Below are 22,029 nucleotides of genomic sequence, written 5' to 3'. Positions count from 1 at the left end.
TAGGTTTAGGTGTGGGGTGGGGGTAGGGTACACGCGATCCCAGGGCGTCATCTAACTGACGCTAAAGGGCGCCTAAAGCGTCAGATATTGAAGCATGTCCAAATGCTTCCCAAGGCGTCAGGGAGTGAGACGCCTTGGGAGTGAGAATGGGCTGATGGAACACGGTGGAAATAGAGGTTGGGGGTGAGTAAATGATGACAGATTTTTCAGGTAAACTATCCCTTTAAACATCAGCCATGTAGTCGCTTATTGAATTGACCAAATCCAGTACATAAGAGCACCATCTTTCTTTCTCATTGCACCAGTCAGAGGTTAATGGGCCAGTAGTTCATCCATAAACTGCACCTTTGAGAGTTTGAACTACTCTTCTTCTCACCTGTGGACAGAGAGACAGATGATAGAAAGAGATTGTAAGTTTGTCACCATTTTTTGTTACCAAGAGGACTCGATCCTGAAGTTCCATTAAGACAAATGGATCTCTCAAAGTGTCGTCTGTCAGGCGTGAAGTGAGACGCTCTGCTGGAAAACGGAGCAATAACTCAACACTAACTCACTGTGGGATGGGGAACTGACAACTCGCCACCGGCCTGCCAATCTTTCGGTCAGTATAACGGACATCACATATGCTATTTGCATGTCACATTAACACTAGTGAGCCGCCGGTCGGTTTCATTATGCGTGCCATTGGTTCAAATGACAAACATTATGAGCAGTGCTAAATGCATCATGGGAAGACACTACCAGATGTGTTAGGTTATGGAATGTGCCGGCAGTGATGGGTGCTTTATGAGTATTGATGGGAATGTTATGCTAATGCTGAATATTTTACTAATAGTAGTGTGTTACAGTATGTTATTATAGACAATGCTATAATGTGCTGTTTCTCCATTGTTGGATATATTCTGGATTTGGGATATTATGGGCTGTTTTAAGAGTGTTCACATTCATTTAGCACACGCTGTAATGTGGTGAATAATATATTCAGGTTGTATTATGAGTACTGATGTTAATGGATGATGATGTCAACCCCCGTTTATATATGTAACACAATGATGGTACATTTAACATCACATTATCTGTATCATGAATAAAACGAGTTTATTATAGGAAATGTGAAGAATATTGTGGATTGTGGCGGATATATACTAAATATATGTATCGATGTAAATTATGGAAAGCAAATGGTTTAGTTCTGTTGGATAGATTATGTGACATGAGTCATTATAGATTTATGAGTATGAATACTGTGGGACGTCATTTATTAGATATATTATCTTGATAACATGTCCATATGTATGCATAATGAATGCGGGGTTCCTTTGTGTTTCATTACGAGTAATGATAGATAGCCTATAAAATTGGGAAAGTATAATTTATTAACAATAGCAAATATAAGGAACTGGGTTATGTTAGATAAACACTAGGCACATTTTGGGAATATTATGAAATAATTGTATGGTCTATGTTGGGTACACTACTGTTCGAAGGTTTGGACTGGAGTCAGTTAGATTTTTAAATGTTTTTTAATGCATGTTAGGTCAATCGTGCTCACCAAAGCTACATTTATTTGATCAAAACATACAATAAAACAGTAATGTCATGAAATATTATTCCATATTAAAATAGCTTTCTGTTCAAAAATATTTCTGTTTAAAGCTGCAGTCCATAGCTTTTTTGTGTTAAAATTGTCCAAAATACATATTTGAGAAAATACATAACCATTGTTCAAAACTATCTGCTTGCCTTAGTTTGATTCAAAGCAGTAAGCTTGTAATAATGCTTTTAATTCCAAAGGTACTGGATTTCCGCAGGACATTCAAGCATGTCTTTGCGTCATTACGCCACATCTCTACACATAAAGAAGTAGTCTCGGCTAGTCGGCTATATTGCGTGAGAGGATGTTGGAGGTGGAGATTTATAGCCTTTTCTCACAACACTTGATATAATGACTCTTATCAATTTGATGGCAGATCCAGAAAGGTTCAAATGACAATCACCAGTGACAACAGATTCACCCGCTGTAAAATGAAAAAGACTTTGTTCGGACTTCGGAGAGGCTACAGAAAAAAGGTGAGACTGCAACCGAAAACAAGGATACATATGGGAAGGACATTACATGTAGTCATGCAATGCTGATGTTGTTAATATTAACAATTTGAGAACAAAGATATAAGCAATTGTTAGATTTAATCAGTGTGATTTACTGCAATGTCAGAACCAGAACAAAGATGGATGTGTCTTACTAGTTCAGATGACATTTTCCGGTGAAAATTCTTATGTTGGTCATACTTCCAAAAAGAATAATCTGAAAGCCAGTATCGACACCGGCGCGGTGACTGACAGCTGCACACTCTCCTCAAACATTGTGTTCATCCGTGCTGTGTAGTGTCGAACTACAACCCACATAGAGTTAATAATTTTGCGAATAGCTGCAATCTGAACAGAGATGGCGACAAAGAGGAAAAAACTGCGGACTGCACCTTTAATGTTTCTTTAATCAATGACTATAAGTTCAGAAGAACATAATTTATGCAATTTAATGCATCCTTGCTGACTCACAAAACACTTACTGACCTCCAGTTTGAACAGTAGAGTATGTATTGGGCATGGTGAAGTATATAATGGGAAACATAAGGATAGTGTTCACTTCATACTGTAGTGTGAAGTGCAGTCTATATTATGGGAGGTGTAAGGAATGTTATGGACTGTGTTGGGTATATATTGGGTAAGATGATTGTTATGAGAAGTGTAAGGAGTTTTATGGTAAAATGGTAAATGGACTGCATTTAAATAGCGCTTTTACAGACCAAATGGCCACCAAAGCGCTTTAAATTTTGCCTCACATTCACTCACTTATTCATACACTGACGGCGGTGTCAGCCATGCAAGCTGGGGTTAGGTGTCTTGCTCATGGACACCTCAACACTTGGTCAGGTGGAACTGGGTATTGAACCACCAACTTTTCGGTTTGTAGACAATCTACATGAACCACTGAGCCACTGCCACCCCTACGTGTACTTATTTGTACTATTGTAGGAGTGTGTGGTGTATTTTGGGCTGTGCCATGCTCCACTGGTCGGGGCTGTCGGAGGCACATGGATGGCAATGCTGACTCAAGCTTTTCTCTTTCTGTTGGTCTGTCCGTGATCTGATGATGAAGGCATTCCTCACATTCCATTATACACACACACAAACAATATTCATGTGTTTATGTATACTGAATGCTCAAGTCAGCAGTATGTGGACTGACTGCACTCAGCTTTATGACTGCAGTGAATAGCTTCATATTCATGATATATCACATCAATGCCACAACTGAGAGTTTAAGCAGACCCTGTTTGCACAGTCCTTGTTTCATTGTTGTAACACCATAAACCTGTGGATTCCCAGTTATCACATGACTGTTTCACTTCACCTTTAGAGCCAGTGTTTTGAGCCATAGGTAACTAGATTGCCAAGTCATTGTTTGGGTTTTGACCTCCCATGTGGCTTTTTTTTTTAAAATCACATGATCAAGTCACCATTTATATAGCTCTTTACAGATTTTTTTCAGTGATAAACAGGAAAATGACAGAATAGATGCCAACAGAATTCAATTCTGCTGTAAAGCAGCTCTAAAAAGACAAGAGAGATATTATTTAGATCAAGTCAGTTTAGTGTTGAATTGAATAAAGTTGAGTTATGAAATAAGTACAATTCAGCTATAAGCAGTTTTGCTGAAGACAATAGTGTCATTTTTCAGCTTGAGTCAGTTCTGTGTTGATTCAGTTCAGTTCAAAACACTGTGTCGATGTTGCAAAATTCATAAATTTAGAAACAAGGTCGAATCAAACACATAAAACAGCTCTGCAGAAAACCATGTCATCATCCAGCTCAGTTGTAAATAAAACAAGATTATTGGAGTATTTTTTAATATAAAGTGGGACCCAATTCGGTCATAATATGTGAAATTTACTAGCAATTTCTGAGTGTTTCTTACTAAATCCTACACCATTTTTGTTAGTTGCACATTGAGTAACAGGTGTGTGTGTGTGTGTGAGAGAGAGGGGCTGGCGTGGTCATCCAGAGCGTGTGTGTCTCTCAGTGGTCAGCTAGTTGGTCAGCAGGGTTTCAGCAGCAGTATGTTGTGTACTGTGGCAGAGCGCTGTGGATATCCAACATTATGCTGAGAGTAGAAAAAGCCAAAACCACCCGCTATCCAGCCATTGAGGTCAGAATGCCAATTCAAATAATTCTTTCTTCGTTTTTTCTTGTTGAACCTGCATTCGCACCTGTCCCTCACCAAGAGGCACACGAAAACATAGCTGATAGTGTCATAGGTTTCAATGGCATGTAATCTGCAGTAGTAGCTGTTTAAGTTTATTGTGTGAGTTTTAGCTACGTGTGTTTAAGTGTGTCTGCTTCAGAAGTCGTGCAGTCTCGCAGTACCTGTTGTTTCGGCTCAAGCTACTGATCTGGAGTTCTTGAATGGATGGGTCACCCAAAAATCCTCATATTTTTTATCTGTGTGAAGGACAAATACTCTCATAATATGCTCTTATGGGGGGGGGGGGGGGGTGTTCACACTGAACTGATCCCACTGAGCTACTTTTCCATTGTTTTTGTATGTAAACGCAACAGACGGACATTGTCCATTATGCCCACCTCTCGTGTTTTTTTTTTTTTTTTTTTTTTTCAGCACGTATAAAAACGTGGTGCTCAAGTTAAAAGAAATTCAACTTTTAAAAATCCATAGTCCTTGAATTTTTTAAAATATATATATATATATTATTCAACTAAACTGTGCCTCGCCTTTTTGAAAAAAAAAAAAAAAAAGATCTGTGACAATGTGCCCTTAATATATTTTGTACTGTAACTGAACACAAAGTGCCACGTTTCAAAAAACTACAAGGGCAAAATATATTCGAGGCTTTTTCATCTGGGGATTGGCTGGTGACATTTATATTATTTCATTTTTTTTTTTTTTAAATCAAGGACATCATTAAACAAACATCTCCTGTTGTGTTCCACATGAGAAGGAAAGTCATATAGGTTTGAAACGACAAGAGTATGAGTGAGTGATCTCAGAATTTCTATTTTTTTTAATTATTTGTTGTTATAATTTATAATATAATTACACTATTGTTCTTATATAATTTGAGAGAGATTATCCTCTAATGAGTCAAGATTCTACTCTGGCATTGTATACTATGAATACTGTTTGCTCTGTGATGAATTGCTTATATTCTTCATTTGTAAATGGCTTTGGATAAAAGTGTCTGCTAAATGAAGAAATTAAATGCTTCAGTTTTTTTTTTTTTTTTTTTTTGTATGAACTCTTTCCTCCACTAACTAAAATGTTTATCTCTGAGTCTGAGGCTGTGTAGAATAACTCTGCTCAGTGTGTTTGTGTGTGTCAGTACAGCAGTATGCGGCTTCACGTGTCACATGACTAACAGAGTCAGACAAAGAGAACACAGCTCATGACAATGGCTTCAGTGACAGCAGCACACATACAGGTCATGTGTAGTATGCAGGATTTGAGTGGGGCTGCTTTACTCCTACTCTCTGTGTATGCACATAGAATTGTTTTTGTTTTTTTGTTTTTTTTGTTAACAGAACGTATTTTGTGAAAATGGCATCTTTGACCATCAGTACTGTATTTTTGCAACAATAATGCAAGATTGAGTGTGGTAAAAATTGGTCTTATTTACGAATACAAGTTTTCTGCACAGACAAGATTTTCACACATCTCATTTCACGCATTAAACATATAGAGGAAGTGAATATCTTATATTAAGTTATGTGTGTGTGTGTGTGTGTGTGTGTGTGTGTGTGTGCTGTTCAAAATTTTGAGATTTTTAAGATGTTTTTGAAAGAAATCTCTAATCCTCACCAATTTATTTGATCAAAAATCCAGTGAAAACAGTAAATATTATTATAATTTAAAAAAAAAAGCTGATTTTCTGTTAATATATGGTCAAATGTAATTTAATCCTGTGATGGTAAAGCTGACTTTTCAGCATCATTACTCTGGTCTTCAGTGTAACATGATCCTTCAGAAATAATTTTAATATGCTGATTTGCTGCTCAAGAAACATTTATTATTATTATCAATGTTGAAAATAGTTGTGCTGCTTAATATTTTTTTGTGGAAACCATTAAAGATTTTTTTTTTCTGGATTTCTTTCATATAGAAAAAAAAATATGTATATATATATATATATATATATATACATACTGTATATGAAGAGTTCAGATGCAAAAGCCTCTAAATGCCATTTGAAATTTTCATCTTTAATGATGATTTTTATCAAACTTGTATATTTAAGTTCAGTAATTTCACTTAAATAACAATTAATAGGTAATTATCATTTAAGTGAAATTACTGAACTTAAATATACAAGTTTGATAAAAATCATCATTAAAGAAGAAAATTTCAAATGGCATTTAGAGGCTTTTGCATCTGAACTCTTCATATATATATATATATATATATATATATATACTGTATATATATACTGTATATATAAGTTTTTATGTTATGTTATAGGGAATGAAAAAAAAGTTCACAATTTCAGAGAGCAAAGTAAACCTGTGAGAGACTCAATGAGTGTAAAGCTCATAACAGCAGCAGAACATTAGCTGTTAAGGTGAGTGATGTGTTGCCGGTAGGTAACCCTGGCAACACGACTCATCTTTTGAAAATTAAGAGGAGCTAAATTATGGTCATGAATCAGGAATGTCTGTGCACATGTGTGTAGTGCATTACACACACAACACACACATACAGACAGAGCCATGGAATCGGCCTACTGTAATACAACCAATGCATCACATTTTTTTCCCACGAGGAGTTAATATAAAATGTAGTTTGTTATTTATGAATCTGGCTATTTAACAGCCCAAAGGAACACACACAACACCAATGGGGTTAATTGTACACTCATTCACACTGCATCTCTAAATGATCTTTTAGACATGTGTGACTTTACTTGCATCAATCATGTAAGAATTTTTCAGGAAACTCAGTGTGCTGTATTAATATTTTTTTCTAATATGCATGTTTTAACAGTAAACAGTTAGATAACAAATCTGATTGTCATGCACACTATGTCATTTCATCATAGGCTTACTATCAATTAAAATCTGGTCTCAGTAAGATAAAAAAGAAGAAGAAATTAATACTTTTATTCAATAAGGATGAATTAATTGATCAAACGTGGCAATAAAGACTTTTACATTGTTACAAAAGGTTCTATATTTCACATGTTTAAACAAATTTTGTCCTTGCTCTTTGCTTTTCCTGTGCTTTTCCATCCTTCTCACTGTCTCTTCATTACTCTCTCTCCTCATGCTTTCCATTTACCCTTTTCCTTCACTTCTTCTGTCTCTCGTGCATGGCTCTATCATGTTCCTGCATATTTCATACGGACACACATTTAAACCCCAAAACAGTGGGCTAGGGTCTTAAATAATATACAATAAACCTCTGCCTTAAAGCGGCATCTTTTTCTACGATAACAGAGTTTATAGAGAGGGAACAGTGAATATGACTTCTATGGCCAGAATGGTTGCAGCCCAGCTCTGTGTGGGTCACTTAGTTAAGTGGTGTGGCAAAAATTGCCCTGCAGACACTGACACTGCCCTAACCCAGATTCAATGGTACGCAAAGTACAACACAGCCGGGCTCTGGGGGAAGGGAACTACATCTGTGTGCTCCACCATAACTTGCATTCAAAGTGTTTTGCAATAATGTACTGTTCACGGACTAGCGACAAGAATATACTGTAGTACATTCGTTTGGGATGGTTATGTCAGTACAAAACCCTGTGCCATTTTTGCACTGAATTTTCTTTTCTTTTTTTTTTCTTTTTTTGTGCACATTGATTTGTAAATAACCTTTATCATGTTCACTGGTTAGTAAATGTTGTTTGCTATTATTTGCTTTGTTTTTTTGTTTTGTTTTTTCTGATTGTGAAACTGAGTGCATCAGTCCAGGTCGGATTCGTTTTCCCTACAGAAAAGCGGATTTTACACTGAGCTTTCAGGTTATTAATCAATGATTGATATTTAATTTAAGTGTGTGTATATACAGTTGTAATCAAAATTATTCAACCCGGAAAAAAAAAACAGTTTTTTACTGTATTGGGAAAATATACAGACTTTCAGCTGTTTGCATGGAACAAATCAAGCATAAGTAATTGAAATAGCTCTACACAACAAATTTCAAGTGGCTTCCTCAAATTCAACTGAAAATGTAATTTTTAATGACTTCCCAGACTCAAAATTAATCAAAAGAATCCCTCACAAAAGCACATATCTGCAAAACAGGTGTCTCAAGTACACCTGATGCAACTAATCAAGGGCTTCATTAGTTGTACCAAGTGTGCTTGAGCTAAAACACATGAAATATTTGAACTGGCTTGGTTTGTTGAGTGGCACGTTTGACTGCATGATAGAAATATGGATAAGTCAAAAGAATGGTCAAAAACGTTAAGAGAAGATACCAAACAAGGAACAGGATACAAGGAGATAGCAAAGTTGCAAAATGACGTTCCGAAAAAAAAAGAAAAAAAAGCAATCGACGGCTGCAAACAGATTTCTGAGAAGGCAGGGTTAGAAAAACACTCAGGTGACTGCAAAAGACCTGCAGAAAGACTTGGTGACAACAGGCACTGAGGTTTCAGCTTGAATAGTAAGCCACATAGTTCCTTGCAAGAACTAAGACGTACAGCGCGTGCTGTCACAATCATGTCATTTTTGCCGCGCGCACCTTTGGGCTCATGCAGACGCATCGAGTTTAAACAAGGCTTTATGCTTTAACCAGCTCAGCCACAGTAACAGCTCATATTTAGACAGCTAAACTTTTACTACCCTGTTAGAAAAAATACATAGGTGCATAGTTTCATGTGGTTCTTCTCCCTCGCTGTACACTCTAAAAAATGCTGGGCTGTTTTAACCCAACTTTGGGTCAAATATGGACTAACCCAGCCATTGGGTTAAATTTTTACATTACATTTTTAACCCAACATTTCGGGTTTGTCCATATTTGACCCAAAATTGGGTTAAAACAACCCAGCATTTTTTAGAGTGTATTATGTGTTTGCTATGTGGGTAGAAATGTGCTGGTTACGTTTGTGAGACAATCAGCTGATTACTATAATTATATTATATATTAAGACCCTTGATCCTCACCTGACTATGGCTTTGTAAACTTTATCCATGATGTGGTTTATAATGAACTGTGGTACAGAAACAGTGACAGTAGCTGCGTTTACATGGTTCAATCGGAATGAAATCAATCCGATTGATGAATCTGAATACGGTGTTTACATGAATGATAAATAAAACAATCTGGTTGATGTGCGCATTTATATGCCACAAGATTCAAAACAGAATAGATTTTTTGACATGCGCACACTGCACGAATATGCCACTGGTCGCGCATAACTATTCTCCTCTATTGGTTTATTGTTTGTTTTAGACAACAGACTTATTATTTATCCATCTCTGGTCATGATTTGGAGACGATGAGCATGAACCGTTTGCCGTGCTGCTTATATTTATCACGCAGTAAAACCCTGCACCCAAAAGTGGTGGGACGTTGTCCTGCTTCACTTCATGGACACTGAGTGAAATGAGAATTTTTTAATAACGGAACACCCTTTTATAGACCATTTCGCGAGATGTAAACAACACTGGTCCAGTTTTTTAACACTATATAAACATTGGGATAAACTACAACCAACAGAACAGATACAACTTAATCAAAAAGTTAAACAAACATCTTTAAGATATTTTCTTTACATTTGAAATTAAGAAACCATTTACAAACTGAAACAGGAAGTGCTTCTGGACCAGTGTTGTTTACATCTCGCGAAATGGTCTATATGACACTTTATTCAACAGGAAGAACAGCTCGTTCTGTGTGTCATACGTCATTACCCTATTTCAACGTCATTGCATATAAGCAGTCTTTTTAGTTTCGGTTTTCAATCCGTTAAAGTGTTTACATGTTCTCTCGATTGGATTACAAAAGGAGTAAACCACCCCTTTCAATCCGATCGAAATTCCAGTCGGATCGAGCTCAATCGGATCGATTAAGGTGTTTACATGACGTTTTTTTAGTCCGATTGAGCCGTCAATCTGATTATAAGGGTCAATGTAAACGCCACTCTTGGCTTACTCTGGCTATTCTCTGCTGTCTCAGACGACGATATGTTTGTCCCGTTTTAGCCACCGTAGCTTTTTCGAAAGGGAGGGGTGAGCAGTGGGCTGAGCCCTTAGTGCAAACTCGCAACCGAACCACTAGATGTCGCTAAAAATCACACACTTCACCTTTAATAGAGGAAATCAAAGCCCTTTAAAGGCACACTATGCATGATTTTTTCGCCACAAGAGGGTGCAGTTTCTAACAATAACAAAGGCGTAGGTTGATGACGCAGTGACGCAGCTTCATACCATTACAGTGGTATGAAGCAGGTCATCATTACTAAAGCGAAAGATATCACACACGCCATGGATGTAAAGGAAAAAGGACATTTAATTCTACCGAACTACCCACACGTGCTGGATTACTCAAACAGGTTAGTTTATTGGATGAATTAAACTTGTGAGGTAACGTAGCACTGCTTCACTTGGTCTAACGTTACACTATCACACTAAACGGCGTTTAAATTTATGTTATACTACGTGTTAGTTTGTTAACTATACGAAAATAGCAGTAAGCTAGATCAATATTAGAATAACATACTGACCATAATTCTAACATTTCATCATGTTGAGCTAACGTTATATAACATAATTTGTTTTATTTACATTTGCTCACCTGTCTAATAATGCTGTCATGTCCAAGTTAGTCTCAAACGTGGAGCTCTCGGCATCTCAAAAACACCACGCTGATATGAGTTCTCCTTGTTTGTCCCAAAGTCTGCTTGCCATGGTCTATATGTTTGAAAGAAACAAGAACAGTGTGCAGCTAAACGTTACGCACTGTGCAGTTGTCCACGTCTGTCGCCATGGTTACGTCATGCTTTGGCAGTATGAACGGAAACCGAGGATAGCGTGGATAATACGTCATTGACAGGCGAAATTTTTTTTCTTTTTTTTTTTTTTTCCGGGACGGCTACTTATTTAAAATGAGAATTTCTCTGAAATAAAAAAAAATCTTTGGAGACTTTTGGGATATTGTAAGTACACAACTGCAGGAAATATATCACACTATACAAGTGATTTTCGATATTTTATTCCAAAATTCTTACATATTGTACCTTTAAATTCTTTAAAGCACTGGATAAATTATTTTCTAATGTTACAAAGGATTTCTTTCACAATAGAATTGTTTTGTGTGTATTTGAACTTCCATTATTCTTGCGGTAGTTCAGTATATTACTCTGACATCGCTGTCAAAGAGTAATTAGCTGATGAAATGGTTTGACTTATCGTAGACTTAACATAAAGTTATCCTGAGCAGTGAAATTTGAAGTAGATGTCATAAACAAATACCAGTAGATGGAAGATATTAAAATGACCGTTTCATTCATAAATCCTTAAGATCTTACCTTGCTGTGGAAATACAAACCGGATGATAGAGCACAATGAGCGCAGCGGTGAAAAGGGTTGGGGAAACATAAGGTCTATATGAATATCGTTTTGCTTTTGCTTTGCAGTGGCTGAAACAGTCGAGCCCGATCTCTGAACAGTCATAGAAAAGCCCTCATGCGGTTGTCAACACCAGTCTCTCTCATATTACTCACAGCCCTGCATTCTCTTTAGATCAGCTGCCTGAGGGATGGTGCACACTCTCTGAATGCCAGCATGTGGCCTGGCATTGTAAAGCCTGAATGGGTGAGATCCCAATTTTGAAATGATGCCATAGCTTGGACGGTGATCCTCACATCTGCAGATCATCTCTGAGCTTTCATCCAGTCCTGAATCCAGAAGAGCCAGTGTCCAAAACCAGTGCAGTACAGTTCTGAAAACTGCACCGATGCATCCACATAGATGGGCATTAAAAATTGTCAGAACAATAGCTTTGCATTTATGTTCTCAGTCTTATATTGCTGCTTTTTGATTCCATCCATTTGGGTTGTAGGTTATTTTAATTGGTGTTTACAATTTAATGTCAGTTTGCTTTGTCAAAGTCCACTCCTCCTTGGCACGACTAATTAAGACTTGACAAAGTAATTCATATATTTTGTTGTAAATTTAAAAGTAATGTGTTACTTTACTGATTACTGATTACTTGTAATGAGTTAACCCCCAATCTGCATATAGTGAATCAATTTTAAGCTTAATTAAAAACCTGTGAATCCACTCCTAGGCACAACTGATTCAGAACCATATTGTTTTCAGAGATTCCTGTTCAAAAAATGATTTCAAATGGCCTCTTTTTCTATAAGTGGATGTAGGCAATGAAAAAGATGCATGATGGGAATTTTTAAGCACTTGTGAGTTAAATGATGCCCACTTCCCAATTTCGACTGCACTTTCAATCTCATTGATGTTTGTTTGTGCTGTAATTGTCCTGAAATGTTAAGCAATAGGTTCATTTTGCAGTCTTGAAACGTTCATTGATTTTACAGTTTTGCCTCTTGTTGCTCGTAAAATGTTTCTATGCGTTTTACTTGAGGGCTGTTGTTATTACAGATTCCAGTCTGATGTATTTCATCATTTCATTGTGTTACACTAGACATTATTATTCTACATATTGGAGGAAGTTGCTTTGTTGATGCAACAGAGCTGCTGTGAAGGTTTGCATGTGTGTGCAGTATGTTTATTTCAGGCTCTCGTTCTCAGAAGAGTAGAAGTTTTCTTTGAAAGTAATGCATTTTAATTAGTGCAGTAAAGTCAATTAACCCTTGTGCATCCTTATGGACATTTTTGTCCTTTTCAGTTTTGTTTTTTGGATCACTTTGCCTGTGTTCAAGCTAACTGCAAAAAACTTGGCACAGGTGTGTATTTTTATTGGAATTTTACTATTTCACCGTCATTTTCTTAAAAAAAAATATTTTTTGCAATAGGTACAAAAAATACTCCCTCTCAGCACCTTTTGGACAAAAATGTCCCCATTGAAACTCATTAAAACTCCCATTTTTAATCCCTGGTTCAGTTAACTATAAAATTATGCAATGTTTGTTAAGAGGCTTTCATTCTGCAAGGCTTCAAAATTTTATTTTTTACAATTTTTTTTACCAGATGGTGCCATTTTTTTTAAGTTTGCCCCATAAAACAAATATTGCTTTATTCCTGTTTTCTGCTTCGGCATACTATAGAGCCAACTGGATAAATTATGCAACGATATTTGTGTGGGTGTGTTGGTATGGATGTCAGAGTGTGGTTAGTATGTGTGTTATGAAAAAAATATGTGTGTGAGCGTGCATGTGTGTGTTTGTAATACTGAGAAAGAAAAACTGCAAATTCAAATCCAATCACTGTGAGCAACAGTGGGGTTTTGCTGGCACCCAATGGGGAAAATATGTTACTACGCCCAAACAAACTGTTACCGAAAGCTCATTTTTTGAGATATCATCCTCAAATTTGAAACACAGCCTATTTAGATTTATTTGGTTTTATTGCAGTTTTGAGTTCAACCTGATTTATAAAATATATATTTTATATAAAATATTTTTTATAAATAATTTTCATAAACTTATACCTATATAACTTTTTGTTTTATTTACTTACGATTATTTTTTTACTTCAGCAATAATCTGCAAAGGGTCTTCTTTAAAATGATACCAAACTTAAGTCTGTGCTCCAAAGCGTCACATTTTTATTACAGTTTTTTGACATGGACATTTTTGTCCTCTTTTTACCTAAGTGTAACTTTTTTTAATTGATGCACAAGGGTTAATCACATTGAACATCAGTTTGTGTTTATACAATATATTTGTGTATATATATATTATATTATATACTGTACTGTGTATATATATATATATATATATATATATATATATATATATATGAAAAGTTCAGATGCAAAAGGCTCTAAATGCCATTTGAAATTTTCTTCTTTAATGATGATTTTTATCAAACTTATATATTTAAGTTAAGTAATTTTTAGGTTTAACAATTAATAGGTAATTATCATTGCAATTTAAGTGAAATTACTGAACTTAAATATACAAGTTTGATAAAAAATCATCATTAAAGAAGAAAATTTCAAATGGCATTTAGAGCCTTTTGCATCTGAACTCTTCATATATTTAACCTATATGTAAGAAATAAGGTATAAGAGGCTGTGCTGTATCATGAATTATTTACCGCTGAGGGGTGTTCTTAGTGATCACAGAGAAGGAAGACTTATACTGACAAATGACTAGGGCACCGGATAAAAGGATAAAAGGACAAGATATCACAGCTGAAATTCAAACAGATTTTTTATTACAATTAAACTCTAGGACTGACCTGAAAATGCTATGTCTACTGTAAATGCAGGTACACTCGCTTACTCGATCTCTCACAATACTTTAACGTTAATGAACAATATCAATGAGATCAAACTGGTTGCGAGGGGTGTTACAATATGTAGTGATACATAGTTACATTTGATTTAGGCCTATTCTTTTCTCACCTGGCTGGACTTACTTGTTTTGTTTTGTTTTTTCAAAATTGTATATTTTTGGCAAATGTGAAGTTCCTTTTATGCCAAATTTGAAATGAATAATCCTCAGGCTGAAGGAAATGCAAATTCACACATAAACAGTAGAGGGCACAGCTCAACTAAACCGTTTCGCTGTGATGTTATTCTGGATTGTAAATAATATATAAATTGTAATATTTTTTGCTTATTGGTATGGTTGAATTGGATCATCAAATGTCAGCAACAAAGACATTGGTTAATAAAGTGAGATTAAATGCATAAAGAATATTTGTGTTATTTAACGCTGAAGTTATTTCTCTCAACATGGGGACAAGAGAGCCGTCAGACAACAAAGTAACTTGACTTGCTTGAAAATGTAACTCAAATATCAATCAACAGCATTTACCACTGAAAATAATTCCCTGTGTATTATTCCAGCTATAAAGTTGTTCTGAACTATTTTATAATCATGTATGTGTTATATTTTCATGGCAACTTTACGCAGAAAAGGCTATTTTAAAGTGATTTAAAGTGTACAGTTGCTCTCCAATTCCCACCATAACCATCCCATGGTTTTAAGTGCCATTATTGCTAGTAAAAACAAACCCATCATGCGACATTTGCAGACTTGTAATTGTCATTATCCATAATATTGCTGAACCACCGTTAAGATGTGAGCCATCCAGCTAACATAATTGAGTCAGATTTCATTGCCAGAGAGGCAGTATTTGTACGCTAGCTGAAAGCCTGTAGAAATATTATTCAGTATGTTTGGGGGGGAAAGAACGAGACAGAGAGAAACCGAGAACTGTAATATATTATATTATGATTTGTTCTTCTCATAGTAGAAAAAGCTGTTCCCTATCGAGGGAACTCAACACTGCGTCGATAAAATCGACTCTTTGGGGACGCTCCCTAAGCGTGCGCCTCTGAAGTATGAATGAAACTAATCCAATCCTGATTGGTGTTGCGTCGTGACGTAACATGTGACGGCATACCCGGAAGTATAAAAGTGACGCTGTCACAACACACACTAGCTTTCGCTCTTCAGCAAGCGCTTTATGTTGAAACTGTCTGTCTTATTTGGTGTTGTTTGTCTTATTATTGAAAGAAAGTATGGCCAGTGAACAATTCAAGAGGTGTGTGCATCCCTGCCCTCGTTTCATCACGGGTGGGGACGCACACTCTCTATGTGTGTATTGTTTGGGAGTGCAGCACGCACGGGCAGCTCTCGAGGGGGCTGCTTGTGAAATGTGTGAGGCTTTGCCTATTAGAGTGCTGCGCTCCCGGCTGGCGTGCTTTGACGAGCACGGTCAGGCTCGCGTTCCCCAGGGTTCCGGTCCCGCATATGTCGAGGCGATGCGGCGACTGAGATCCTGGGGTTCGCAGCGGGATCTGGCGGAGGAGAGTGAGAATGCTGAGGCATTTTCTCGCTCGCCATCGGCTGGTCCCGCAGCCTCTGAGAGTGGTGTGGGAGCCCGCGCTGCGGTTTCTCCTACCCGCGATCAGGTCCCGGTGCTTGAGCTGTCTACTTCTGAGGAAGGGGACGTGCTCAGCATCGATGCGGACGACCGTGATCTCAGCACGCCATCACGCGGCCTGGGTTATGAGGAGCTGGTGGAGGTTGTGACACGCGCTGTGGCCAGACTAAACATCAGCTGGCCACAACATGAGCAGGAAACGCAAGTCACCAGTAAAATGGACGAGCGTTACCTGCAGCGCAGGTCACAGCCTCACCGCCGGGGTCTGCCGTTTTTCCCTGATCTCCATAAAGAGATCTCGAGAACGTGGGAAAGACCGCATTCGTCCCGTATTTCGAGTCCCAATGTAATAGATTACAGCAATGTTATGGGGGCTCGAGATATGGGATATGGGAAGATGCCGAAGGTGGAGGAGGCTTTAGCGAGCTATCTCTCTCCCGAATCGGCGTCTTCCCTAAAGACCCCGGTGTTGCCTAGTAAGCCCTGCAGAGAGACATCTGCATTGGTGGGCAGGGCTTACATGGCGGCGGGTCGGGCTGGTTCGTGTCTGCACTCAATGGCGATTTTGCAGGCATACCAGGCCGACCTCCTGAAAGATTTGGATGAGGGGGAGGGGCCTACTCCTGAAGATGTCGCGGAGTTGAGGAAGGCCGCAGATTTGTCTCTCCGGGCCACTAGGGAAGCGGCCAGCGCTATTGGCCGCTCTATGGCGGCCATGGTGGCCACGGAGAGGCATCTGTGGCTGAACTTATCCGGAATTAAAGAAAAGGATAGGTCCTTCCTGCTGGACGCGCCGCTTTCGGCTTCTGGCCTGTTCGGCGACGCCGTTAATTCGGTTGTCGACAGGTTTCAGGAGTCGAGAAAACAATCTGCGGCGTTCCAGCAGTACCTCCCCCGGAAAGCGAAGGCCAAATCTAGTAGGGGGGGGCAAAGCAATCAGCCCCAGCCATCAGCCAGCTCCTCCCACAGGGCAGAGCAGAAGGAGAGCGTTTCCTCTAGAGCCCCCCCTCCGGGGTCTTGGCAACAGAGGAAACGCTCCCAAAAACCGAAGTCCTCCAGCCAGAGGGGCGACCTGAGGGACGTCATTCAGGCTAAGAGGACTTCGGAAAAGAGGTCCTAGCCAAGGCAGGACTTCAGAGGGCTGCCCCCTCCGCAGTGAGACAACCGAGGTTGTTCTCACAACGGGGCCCTCTAGGAAAAGATGCAGGTCCGCCGTTAACAGCGCTTCGGGCCGCATCAATTTCCAGCGAAAAGACACCAGAGGCCAGCCTCGAGAGGCTGGTACCCTTAGCAGATTTTGTAGAGGGATGGTATCATCTTCCCAACATATCTCCATGGGTCCTGCAGATAATACGAGTTGGGTACAGACTGCAGTTCGCGCACCGCCCCCCCAAGTTCTCTGGGGTGGTGCTCACTGCGGTGGTCCCAGAGCAGGCTCAGGTGTTGGAACAAGAAGTACAGACTCTGCTGTCGAAAGGAGCCATAGAACGTGTTCTTCCGGTAGACAGGGAGTCCGGGTTTTACAGCCGGTACTTTATAGTTCCAAAGAAGGATGGGGGGTTAAGGCCAATTTTGGATCTCAGGGTGTTGAACCGGTCTCTGAGAAGGTTCAAATTCAGAATGTTGACCATTCCAACAATCGTGAGTCAAATCAGATCCGAGGACTGGTTTGTCACGATAGATCTGAAAGACGCCTATTTTCACATCTCCATCCTTCCTTGTCACAGGAGATACCTGAGGTTCGCTTTCGGGGGCGAAGCATACCAATATCGGGTTCTTCCGTTCGGCCTAGCACTCTCTCCCCGCACATTTACCAAGTGTATGGACGTGGCCCTTGCTCCACTGAGACTTCAGGGGATTCGCGTATTGAATTATCTCGACGACTGGCTTATTTTGGCCCAGTCTCGGGAGATGGCAGTTCGGCATCGAGATGTCGTTCTTGGCCATATTCAAAAATTGGGGTTAAGACTCAATTTGAAGAAGAGTGTGCTAGAACCGTCCCAGGGCACGACCTTTTTGGGAGTCGTGTGGAACTCGATTACAATGCAGGCACGTATGTCTCCCGCACGTATCGAGTCAATTCTGGCGATGGTGTCCAGGGTGAGGCTAGGTCAGGCCGTCACTGTGAAACACTTTCAAAGGATGCTGGGCCTCATGGCAGCGGCATCCAACATTATTCCTCTGGGCCTCCTTCACATGAGGCCCCTCCAGTGGTGGTTGAAGACCAAGGGGTTCTCACCCAAAGGAAATCCGTTCCGTATGATCAGAGTAACGCGCAAGTGCCTTCAGTCTCTGCAAATATGGAAGAAGCCTTGGTTCCTATCCCAAGGGCCAGTGTTGGGGGTGTCATGTCGCCGGGAAACCGTTTCGACAGACGCCTCCCTTACGGGCTGGGGCGCGGTCATGGACGGCCGCTTTACCAGGGGTCGGTGGCAGGACCATCATCGCACTTGGCATATAAATTGCCTGGAGATGATGGCGGTATTCAAGGCTTTGAGGAGCTTCCTCCCAGACATCGAGGGTCGCCACGTCCTTATACGGACAGACAATACGTCAGTGGTGGCCTATCTGAACCGACAGGGGGGACTCAGATCGCGCCCTCTGTGCAAACTGGCGCATCAGATTATCCTTTGGTCCCAGGGAAAGATATTGTCAATAAGGGCAATGTATATCCCAGGGGTTCAGAATCGGGGAGCAGACATCCTGTCGAGGCAGGGGCTGAGGCCCGGGGAATGGAGACTTCATCCGGATGTGGTGAAGTCGATATGGGAGAGGTTCGGACCGATGGAAGTGGATCTGTTTGCGTCTCGAGAGACGTCCCACTGTCCACTTTGGTTCTCCCTCTCACATCCAGCCCCACTGGGGTTGGATGCCATGGTACAGGCTTGGCCGAGGCTTCGCCTGTATGCTTTCCCCCCGATCGCTCTGCTCCCAGGGGTCCTGGAGAGGGTCCGTCAAGAGGGCATCAGTCTACTTCTGGTTGCCCCGAGATGGCCGACACGAGTATGGTTCTCGGATATAATATCACTCCTCATAGCTCCGCCATGGCCGATTCCTCTGAGGAGGGATCTATTGTCTCAGGCGGAGGGCACAATCTTCCACCCTCGCCCAGAGTTGTGGAAGCTGTGGGTCTGGCCTCTGAGGGGGTTCAGTACCTAAATGCTGGCTTATCAGCTGAGGTGGTTGAAACCATACTTAGCTCTAGGGCCCCATCTACCAGGAGATTATATGGCCTCAAGTGGAAGGTGTTTCACACTTGGTGTGGAGAGCGAAGGTTGGATCCAGTAAACTGCCCAGTGGCTTCAGTTCTGGAATTCCTTCAGGATCGTTTCTCTGCGGGTCTCTCCCCGTCCACTCTTAAGGTGTACGTGGCTGCCGTTTCGGCTTTCCACGCGCCAGTAGATGGTGGACCTCTGGGGAGGCACCAGTTGGTCATTAGGTTTCTCCGTGGTGCTTGGAGGATGAGGCCGGCGATCAGGTCCAGGGTGCCTGCCTGGGATCTGGCAATAGTTCTGGAAGGGTTGTCCCTCGCTCCCTTCGAACCTTTAGAGTCGGCTTCACCTAAGGACTTAACGTTGAAAATGGTCTTTCTCTTAGCGATTACCTCTCTTAAGAGGGTGGGAGATCTCCAGGCCCTGGCGGTAACGCCAGCTTGCTTGGAGTTTGCCCCTGGCAAAGTAAAGGCCTTTTTTGCACCCGAGTCCGGGCTACGTGCCTAAAGTTCCTTCGAGTACGGCTCGCTCTGTAGTCCTTCAGGCATTCCATCCTCCACCTCATGTGTCGGCGGGAGAAGAGAGGCTTCACTTGCTCTGCCCCGTCAGAGCTTTGAGTGTATACTTGGAAAAGTCTGCTTCTTGGAGAAGATCTGACCAGTTGTTAGTATGCTTTGGGTCACCTAAGAGGGGGCTCCCGGCGACCAAACAAACTATAAGTAACTGGATTGTCCAGGCTATTACTGAGGCTTACAAGGTGCGTGGGGTTCCTTCACCTTTGGCCTTAAGGGCTCACTCGACTAGAGGCATGGCTTCCTCTAGGGCCCTTCTGTCGGGAGTACCTCTGCAGGAGATTTGTGAGGCAGCCGGCTGGGCTACCCCGCATACTTTCATCAGGTTTTACAGTCTCAGCCTTCCCAGTACGCCCGGTGCACACGTACTCGGCCCTTGCTGAGTGCCTAATCAGTTTCACTCTGGGGCGGGTCTGTTCGGTGCGTGGCCTAGTGGGTACTCGTTCCCCAAAGAGTCGATTTTATCGACGCAGTGTTGAGTTCCCTCGATAGGGAACGTCTCGGGTTATGACTATAACCCTTGTTCCCTGAGAAGGGAACGAGACACTGCGTCGTGTTGCCACGCCCCCTTTTCAGACCCTTGAGCGTCTTGCTTCATCGCGAGGCTAGTGTGTGTTGTGACAGCGTCACTTTTATACTTCCGGGTATGCCGTCACATGTTACGTCACGACGCAACACCAATCAGGATTGGATTAGTTTCATTCATACTTCAGAGGCGCACGCTTAGGGAGCGTCCCCAAAGAGTCGATTTTATCGACGCAGTGTCTCGTTCCCTTCTCAGGGAACAAGGGTTATAGTCATAACCCGAGACGTTTTCCACCATCCAATGAGATTATCCACATCAAATAACCACTAGAGGTTTTACGCTCGACTCACACACAAACACACAACTCTCTCTCTATCGCTCTCTTAGCCAAAAATGATTTTGTTTCCCATCTCCATAACAACAGCCTGAGTGGCTGAGAGCGAGAGAGGACAGAGAGAGTGAGTTTGTAATATTCACCGCATGGATAGGCGGAGCTGTGGAGAGCATGTGTGAGTGTGTGAGAGACGAAGATGCTCAGATGGTAGTGTGCCGGGATGGAATCAGGGCGGTGTGATGCACATCAGAGTAGATGAAGACGCAGGAGATCAGCTAACGCCACACATGGTGAGAAACCCACGCCTTTTACTTGCATTTGGCTGGGGACAGGTGTCAGAGAGTGTGTTTGGTCGGGGTTTTATGTAACAGGCTGCAAGAGCAGAGATGGTGAGATAGAGTTACATACTGTCATACTGTTGCGCTCAGTAGCACATGCTGGACTTCAGAAATCAGCAGAAGAAAAAATCTGAAAAGTCTCTGCGTTCTTTTTTTTCTTTTTGTCTAAAACTAAAAATTATGTCTCAGTTGCATTTAATATTAATATATATATATATATATATTTATTTATTTATTTTTTTATTTTTTTTATTAAATAGCATTTTGACTTCTGGAGTAGCATTTACATTACACTATGAACAAGAAACCAATACTAGAATATTTTGTATGTTTTAATTAGCATACTGTTTATTCAAAACTACATCAAAGTCTAATCAATTTTATGATTATTTTTAAACAAAATAGTGCATTGGTTAAATATTCTAACTGTATTCATGTTTTTTTTTTTGTTTTTATTACTAACCTTTATTTGACTTTTATAATTAATAGGCCTAATAGGACTAATCAGTTAACTTATATTTATTTGTAACCAAAGTTGTTTACTTTGTAATTTGTCCACAAGTTGTAGTGTTGTAAGTATTTCCACTAGTTTGACCCTTTCAGACCGGCTCTGTGGAACAGATGTGAACAGGTAATATTTTATTGAATAGGCAGGTATTATTATTGTGTTGTGTGCAATCAGCCAATCACAGAGACGTGGAGGCACTGCTTCCTCTCACATGACTTTTTGTTTGTATTTTTTCTGTTTGCACACATTCATGTTATGTACGGTCCTCCTCACAGGACCGTATAACTCAAAAGGTTACAGGGGAAAGTCGGGGTTTCATTTTTAGGTGAGGTATCCATTTTTGGCCATACAAAAATGTGTGTAATTTGACAGGTAAAGTTATTTAAATTATCCATTAAACAGTCTTGTGGTCTTTTGCCTTTTTTGTTGATTTTGTTTTATTTTGTTGGTTTGACACGTCATGAAAAGATACTATGAAGTTTATTGGGA

General features: G+C 40.4%; 1 protein-coding gene across 7 annotated transcripts in view; it reads left to right on the top strand.

Annotated features, from left to right (window-relative positions):
- shank3a (SH3 and multiple ankyrin repeat domains 3a) overlaps positions 1 to 22,029 on the top strand; it is a 325,227-nt gene that overhangs the window by 157,361 nt on the left and 145,837 nt on the right. The window contains exon 1 of one of the 7 annotated variants that reach the window (XM_089135495.1): positions 20,829 to 20,984. The exons of the other annotated variants lie outside the window; for them this stretch is intronic. Coding sequence (XP_088991621.1) covers positions 20,934 to 20,984 — 51 coding nt within the window. The 5' untranslated portion in view covers positions 20,829 to 20,933. Of the gene's footprint in view, positions 1 to 20,828; positions 20,985 to 22,029 lie in introns of those variants that run through there. 7 annotated transcript variants of the gene reach the window in all.

Source organism: Pimephales promelas, chromosome 10 (assembly GCF_988280905.1).
Source record: "Pimephales promelas chromosome 10, fPimPro1.hap1.1, whole genome shotgun sequence".
Taxonomy (NCBI): domain Eukaryota; kingdom Metazoa; phylum Chordata; class Actinopteri; order Cypriniformes; family Leuciscidae; genus Pimephales; species Pimephales promelas.
This window is presented reverse-complemented; position numbering and strand designations above follow the sequence as displayed.